This window comes from Crassostrea angulata, chromosome 2, assembly GCF_025612915.1.
Source record: "Crassostrea angulata isolate pt1a10 chromosome 2, ASM2561291v2, whole genome shotgun sequence".
NCBI lineage: Eukaryota > Metazoa > Mollusca > Bivalvia > Ostreida > Ostreidae > Magallana > Magallana angulata.
Genome location: NC_069112.1, coordinates 51096110 through 51104406, shown reverse-complemented (window position 1 = coordinate 51104406; position 8297 = coordinate 51096110). Strand labels below are relative to the sequence as shown.

At 34.2% G+C, this 8297-nt stretch overlaps 1 protein-coding gene across 1 annotated transcript; it reads left to right on the top strand.

The window, feature by feature from the left end:
• Window positions 1–2930: 2930 nt before the first annotated feature.
• Window positions 2931–8297, top strand: LOC128173627 (monoacylglycerol lipase ABHD2-like). Its single transcript, XM_052839303.1, has 8 exons — window positions 2931–3273; window positions 4220–4395; window positions 4509–4676; window positions 5351–5534; window positions 5834–6028; window positions 6482–6551; window positions 7439–7523; window positions 7760–8297. Exons 1-8 carry the CDS (start codon window positions 3113–3115, stop codon window positions 7939–7941), a joined length of 1221 nt encoding a protein of 406 aa, XP_052695263.1. The 5' UTR covers window positions 2931–3112; the 3' UTR covers window positions 7942–8297.

The following is an 8297-nucleotide window of genomic DNA, read 5'->3' as shown; positions in this document are numbered from 1 at the left end:
AACAGTAGAATTAAATGACGTCATTTTAAAAATATGTCCCTCTTACGGCTAATAAGCACATTTTCCAAAAGTTAACTCCCTTGGCCAGTCAGACGCATAGCGTTAGGGGCCCTGGAAAGGGAGGGTTTTTGGCGACAAACAATGTTCTTCAAATTAATTATAAAAATCGAATTTAGGAGGACCCGCCCCCTATGCGATACTATGGTCAACTCGGGACCGATTCACTTTTTCTAACTCTACTACAGTACTGGCAGGTAATTTCAAAACTGAAGCTTTCAAAAAACATAAACAATTTTACATTTATATCGGGTAAAGCAAGTTCCAGTTCAGCTGACTTTTTCAACAGGGTCAATTTTCATCGTGTCGAGGTCATCAGAGTTTTGAAACATCTTTTTCAAACTGTTAAAAAATAACCCCGGGTATAAATTTCACGACTTATGGTTTCAATCTTCAACGTTGAAAAATGACCCCCGGGTCAATATTCAACGTTGAAAAAAGACCCCCAGGTCAATTTTCAACCCGGGTCAATATTCTTCGTTACACAGGCGTAAAAACGTGGACTTTTAAACTCGCTCTCTCTCCAGAATTTTTAAAGCTTTATAACTTGAGAGAAAAATATCATCCTGAATTTTGTGCATGAACTCTTTGTGGAATATCGCGGGGGAAAAAAAACGGGAATGCTATTTTTTGGAACATACTGCGATAAAACGGAACCCGCGATATAATGAGAATATTTAAGAGAGTATACAAGGAAATATATTAACGAAAATAACCCTTAAAAAGTAGATCACATGATTAGGTACTTAAATTAGCACCACGGATTAGGATTTTGAAGATCGAAAAAATGTTGGGTTTTTTTAGGGGTGTTATCTTTGTCAGTTAGCAAGGTTTACGCAGTACAGTTAAGGCGGTCAATAAAAATATGGGCAAATTTTTGTGATGAAAACACGTATACTTTAGTTAAACTGGCATGTCCTTTTTAAAATCAATAACAGTCACTCAAATGCAATATATTTCTAAAATATATATAAAACAGTACAATATTTTATGTTCATAGTGGTCACGTGATATGGCAGTCGCATGGTACAAGCAGATGTATTTGTGGTTTTGAGGTCATTTAAAAAATTCAATATTGCAAGGGCATAATCATGTCAAAATTCACAACTGAATTATGAAATAACTTGATGTTATATCGTAGATTTTGAAAAACGGTGCGAACTTTTTAAGATAAGAATATTTGTTAGTAGAACCCGTAATTTATAATGCATATGTTGAAAAATTTTGAAGGTCACAGGGTTAATTCATTAAAAAATAATTAATTTGTAAGATTTTACAAGGATCGTAGAAGTTTTTAAGTTACATAGCATATTTCAAATTCACATGTTAAAGTTTGTCGGGATCAGGTAAGTGTATGCCCTTGCAATTAAGTGATTTATTTAGGTACTCAGATTTTAGATATACGATATCTTATACAAAACCGAGGTGGCTTCTTTATGCGATGCATACTTTTAACAAAATGAAAATAAGAATATATAGGTAGCATTCTACTAATAATAATTTTAAACAAAATATTCATCTATACTTTTCCGTTAATGTATGACATTTATTTTTCTTCACTATAAAACTGCACGATAGCCTTCAATGATTTAACTTAATGCGTCATTTTGAGGCATATGACGTCATATTTTGTAGTACAGCGAGAACGACATCTCGCTTATTTTTCAGTGTGTACGATATAACGGACATCAAAATTGTAAGTAATAGCATTTGTTGTTTTTAATTAAAAGATTAGTATAAGTTAATTTTACTAATAAATAGATTAATAAGTACTTTCGAGGTTTGTAATATACTGTGATGTCATAATGCACATTTCCCGTACTTTTTGTCTGAACGGAGTTTATTGACAGCCTTAACTGTGCTGCGTAGTTGGCATGACCTTTGTCTAGTAATCTAGCGAAGACGTAGACTTATGATAAACCCAGCATGGGGATGCCACATATACTATTTCAGATTTTCAGTGAAAAAATAACATTTCATTATCTGAGTGTAAAAAGTACAAAGCTTCTTTATTTTTAAACAAATTAAGAAACATTAAGGTTTTTTTTTCGGTTTTTTTCGCATGTCAAGAATTCTGATAGGTCTATTTAAGCATTAATTATTTGTATCCGACGTCTCTGATATATGTGTAATCTTTCTTTTATATTATTAATTCAATTCAATGGTTTATTGACATACAGTCAAAATGAAATCAAATGACAGACAAAAGAAAATTATAACATAAAGGCTGCAGCATGCAAGACAGTTTTATACAATACTTTATAGTCCCTGAAACTGTTTTCTCTGCATAAAACATTTATCCAAGTAGATACAAGGACGTTTTGTAGTATTATAATCACATGGATTAACAATTTCTTTTATGAGATCAATACCACAGTACAATTTATCATTGAAAATATCACAATAATTAAAAATCGAAGATTGTCATACACATGACAGTAAAGTACAAAATGTTTTTCATTTTCAACTAATAATTTACAATTAAGCATGCATGGCATAAACTTGGCGTTTTTCCTTTGGGATAATTGGTTTACAATATCTACCTGTTTCAATGAATAGTGAATGTACACTTATTCTTAATCTTGTTAGCTGGGATCTTTCATGCTATTTCAAGGAAAACTTTCATAGGACAAGGACTTATAGGACTATTTGTAGGACTTTCTCAGTCTCTCTGTACAGATATGAGTCTGTAAAGCTGTAAACTTGCATTTGCCCTTTGTGCCCAAAATTGGAAATTAATTATCTTCTATGCACTAGGATTTCCCTACTCACGTATAACTATTTTGAAGATTGGGGAATAGGCTTTTTTTTTTTTAATCTGCCCCCCCCCCCCCCCCCCGACGTTCAACTGAGAGTTGCCTCCCTGTGTACGAACTCTCTAACGCCATTATATAGCAGAAAATATAAACACAACAAACATGACCTTCGGAAGGGTTCTTTCGACCATTGCATTGGATAATGGATGTCTTTAGCAGTGTTTGATATGTTTTGTTTAGTGTATATACATATTTAGGCTATAGTCTCTATCTTCTTTAGCGGCTCACCATAATTGATTATGGCCGATGTCGTAATCCCCGTGGCGGTGTTTGGGCTGCTGTGTGCACTGGTTCGTTTTCTCCACCTCACGGAAAAATCTGAGAAACCAAAGTTGTACTACAAAGATGATTCCCAGTTTGTGCAGTCTGTGCTGGACTTATGTCCAGTGTTTAAAGAAATGTAAGACATTATAGATTACTGTATAGGGGGGGGGGGATAGGAGGGGGAGGGGTCATCAGCAAATCGAGGGTCAGACCTAGCTACCTGGATTTTTGCTTTGATGTCATTGTTCCAGGTATCTTTTTCATTGACTGTTCCTATTTTTTTATTAAATGCATGTCATTTTTATGTAGTTTGCATAAAAGGGACTGCATACATAATCACGTACTGTACATAATACATAGACCCCATCATGCTTAACCCCCCCCCCCATCTTCCCTATACTCTGTCCCGAGTTTTTGCTTCCACCACTTTTTGCTTGATATTTTGATAATAATGAATACCCTAATGCTCAAACTACGTTCAGCCACTAATATGAAAAATGTTTAGCTTATCTGTCTTGAAACGCCCCTCTACCGCTTCAGGTTTCAATACACATCCCAAAATAGAAAGTCTACGGAGATTTTGCATTGCGTCAGCCATTGAGAAGCCCGGATGATAACGTTGAAAAATTGCGCAAGATAACCCGAGTACTTCTGTATGGAGAAATGATGTAAACATTTCCCATTATAAATCTCCGTAAGAAATTTGTTTTCGTTCCTGTAAATTTTAATGAGTGAAAAGGGATAATTTGTCAATGAAGATATCTTGGATATTTTCCATTTCATATATTTCAACTGTACTTCTTTCACAGGTATGTGTATTTTTATTAAAAACCACCAAAAAGTGATGGAAGCAATAACTTGGGACAGAGTATAATAAAGCTACATTTAATTAACAGCTGTTTAACAAAAACCTAATTAGTTAAATGTATCTCTATAAGAGGGATCCTAACAATGTGTACAAGTAAGGTGAAAGTGGTCGGCTTAGTGGACTGAAATAATATTAAATGTAATGACTAACTTTTAAAAAAATCAGTTGTATATTTGTTGAATTTCATGCTATTTTTTATTTAAAATAAATACAGATTCCAGCCCACATTGTTGTGGGGGAAAAGTGGACATCTGCAGACTTTTGTGTATGCCAAACTGGGAAAAGTTCTGTCCCCTTTTCCACATGGTGAAAGATGCAGTTTTCTGATGGCAGATGGAGCTACTATGACTTATGATGTTTTTCAGCCACACAAAACTCATTCAACAAATGGTAATATGCAAAAATAAAATTGGGATTTAGGATCATTCTGTTGTCCTTTTTTGATTTCCCTCATTTTAAACAAGTTGATATTTAGATTTCATGATCGCTTTAATAAATTACAGGGGATTACACCCTCCTGGTTTGTCCAGGCATTGCTAACAGCAGTGAGGCTTCGTACGTGTGTATGTTTGTGAACTACGCCCAGGACCATGGCTACAGAGTTGCTGTACTTAACCACCTGGGGGTCCTTCCCAGCGTCCCTCTCACAAGCTCCAGGATGTTCACTTACGGTACGGGGTGCTACAAGTCAAATGTTTAGCACTGAACAATGGTTTTAACAATAATGATTCTTGAAATTAATGGGATCGTTATTTGAGATATAACTGACTGACAGTATTTATAAGAACAAAACTAAAGATTTCCATGTCATGATTAATGTTGTTGATCAGTTTTAAGTGGTCAGTCTAACCCTATACAACACTCCTCTAGTTGCTGTAATCACATCAGTAACATGATTATTTGATTTTCTTGCTGCCATCCTACTGCTGTAGCATAAATTTGATTCTTTGTAGTTTATCAGCAATCTACTATTAAATTGTTTTGATACTCTATATGAAGTACCCACTGCCCAACAAACTTTAAAAAAAAAATGAAAAACAAATTGTTATTCTTTGCTTTGCCTGGTACTTTTTTTTTTCATTGTGTAGATCGGACCCTCATTATTGAAAATTGAACAGCATTTTAAAAGTTCTTCCTAGCAACAAACGTTCAAAACATATTTGACTATTGGAAACAATTTGAAAACATAATATTTAGAAATAAAACAAATATCCAATACAAGATTTGATCTACATGTACCTCTCTGAACATTTAGCATCAGTAACTGATATAAATCAATCAAATGAATCATTCTTATACTTAAACCAACAAGTTTTAGTAATGATCAGATCGAGTCCTGTTTTAGGCGGGACGGATGAGTATGCTGTGATGGTGACAGAGATCTGTAAAAGATACCCCGACTCCAAACTCATGGCCATAGGATTCAGCATGGGGGGAAACGTAGTGTTAAAGTACATAGGAGAAGACAACTCAAGACAGAAGAATTTCCTCTGTGTTATGTCCCTTTGTCAGGGCTATGATGCAGGGCAGTAAGTACTGGTACTTGTCAATCAATGAAATAGGATTTGATCCTATAGACTCCTTATTTTACTTGTTAATATTTCACGATTTTGTATCAAATCAAATCATGAAAATAATAATTTCAAGTCAGACATTAGTTATGTCTTATACATGTAGTTTACAACTGTCTAAAAATAAAACTGAGATATTTTAAAATCTGCAAAGTGTGCTATGAACAATTTTAGACAGATATTAAATCCTCTTGTTTAAATTTGAAATGTACAGTGATTGACTCTCTGTAGATTGCAAAGCTTTTATAATTATTCAGGGCTGCGCAGTTAGCTAGAGAATGGGGCTACCTCAGGCGGTTCTATGGATTTGTTATGGCAAAAAACCAGAAGAGGATCCTGAAACAGAACTATGATATGCTGCTGTCAACGGAGGTTCAGGAGAGGTACCACATTGATCCGTGTCGAGTCATGGCTGCCACATCAGCCCACGAGTTGGACGAAGCATACAACAGGTGAATACAGTACATGTATATCTGAGTCAAATTCTTAATCTAGAATCAACCTCACGTTTGGCGATAAATATTAGTCATGTTCAAAGCACAATGAATACTTCAAATTGTACCTTTTGTTGTCGGTATACATACAGTACATCTGAGTTTAGTACATTTGTCTCATGCATAAAAGTTTTCTTAACTGAGATATACTATTATTAAAAAAAATCATTGAATTATAAAAGCAAAAATTATTTTATATGTCTGTGATCATATAAAAGGGTTAAATCACAGTAGTGGTAAAATTTTACAATGTTAGTTTTTATGGAGTCCCTGGGTACTGAGAACATTAACAAGCTATTAAGGAAAAGGGAACTTCAAAAAAAAAAATTATGTTTAGAAAAAGAGGAAGAAAAATTGTAGGTTATGTACTGCAGTGAGTGAGTATCTAATTTAATTCATTTAAATTAATAGAAGAAGAGCAGGGTATACAAGCGTTGAAGAATATTACAAAGTACAGAGTTGTCACACCTATATGAGTAAGGTAGGTTTCCTCACCAAAAAACATTGATGAGCCAGATCAGTGTTTAACATTGATGAGCCAGATCAGTGTTCAACATTGATGAGCCAGATCAGTGTTTAACATTGATGAGCCAGATCAGTGTTTAAGATCCAGAGTCTGTCTGTCTGTCTCTGTGTCTGTCTCTCCGTCTCTGTGTCTGTCTCTCTCTCTCTAACACCCATTGTAATACTTTTGCACTTAGTACGTCTCTACCTTTGTTTACATAGTTCTCTGTAGTACTCATTGATATACCGAACCATAAGACAATTAATTTAGAAACTATTCTGTAATTATGATCATAAGATATAAATCATAATTTAAAAAAAAACAGACCTACATCATTGAATACCATATTTCTTTGTATATACCAATGTTTGCTAAACATCCATGCTATACTTTTTAGATTTCTCCTGTTATCACTCAAGTAATAATCAGCATATATCTCTCCCACAGATATCACTGAATGTAATAGTTTGTATTACATATTCCCTCCAACAGATATCACTGAATGTAATAGTTTGTATTACATATTCCCTCCCACAGATATTACTGAATGTAATACTTTGATTTTCATTCTCTCTCCCACAGGTATCACTGAATGTAATGTTTTGTATTATATTCTTCCACAGATATCTCAGAATGTAATATGTTGTATTATATTCTCACTCCGATACCACTCAATGTAATTCTTTGTATTACATTTTACCTCCCACAGATATCACTAAATGTAATACTTTGTAGTTATCCCTCCATAGTAATGTACCTAAAAAAGTTATACTTTGTAGACCTCTCTCTCTCTCTCTCTCTTCTTCTTCTTCTTCTTCTTCTCCCCTACTGATTTCACTCAATACACATGTTGTGCATTGTAGATCACTCTCCCTGTGTTATTACTCAATGCTAACAATGATCCATTGGTTCCTCTGCCATTGCTGGAAATAGGCAAAGAATATGCAAGTAAGTAAGATTACTCTGTCCATGACACAGCAAGAGACAAATTTAGACAAGAGCCTACAAGACACAACAAGACACGAAACCTATGACTTGCTCTATGGATTAAATTACATATTCACTTAGGATAAATTTTAGATAAACTATATATTTGTTTTTGGATGCATTTTTGAGGTTGTGCTTTATACACATACCATATGTGGGTGACAATTTTTCCTTCATTTTGTAAATAATTTTGTTAGAAACACACGACAATGCTCTCCTAGTCAACCCCAAACATGGTGGCCATCTTGGATTTTTCCAAAAAGGGTTTTTCACCCCCGACCCTCTGACCTGGCTGGACAAGGCGGCTCTTCAGTATGCAGAAGCTATTGTCACATTGTATGTCTCTAATAAACTACCACATAGTAAGTACAAATCCTGATGCTGAACCCTTGGAATGAAATACATCCATGTATATTCATTATGGGCTTTTAGTAGCATTTAATATTGTAAGCATAATTTGTTGTCTGTTATATTTTGATATTTACTTATAGATTGTTTTATACTGCTACTGTGAGTTTGTTTGAAGTATTGCTTTTTGCATTTGTTTGTATTTGAAGTTCATTCTTAGTACCTTTATTTATGCCTGTATTGCTTCTCAAGTGCATTTAACACAACAGAGTTGATTTTACTGTAATCGTTAAGGTTTATTGGTGCATTTTATTTCAAACTGTTTTTATGGAGATTGTTTGTATCTGCATTACTTATGCTTATTGAATAAATTGATATGATTTTAAA

Bases quoted from the DNA above. Each gene is read 5' to 3' on its own strand.
- LOC128173627 (XM_052839303.1), top strand. From the start codon at position 3,113: ATGGCCGATGTCGTAATCCCCGTGGCGGTGTTTGGGCTGCTGTGTGCA. The intron at 5,535-5,833 runs GTAAGTACTGGT...ATAATTATTCAG, and splicing joins CAGGGCTATGATGCAGGGCA to GGCTGCGCAGTTAGCTAGAG. The intron at 7,524-7,759 runs GTAAGTAAGATT...TAATTTTGTTAG, and splicing joins AATAGGCAAAGAATATGCAA to AAACACACGACAATGCTCTC.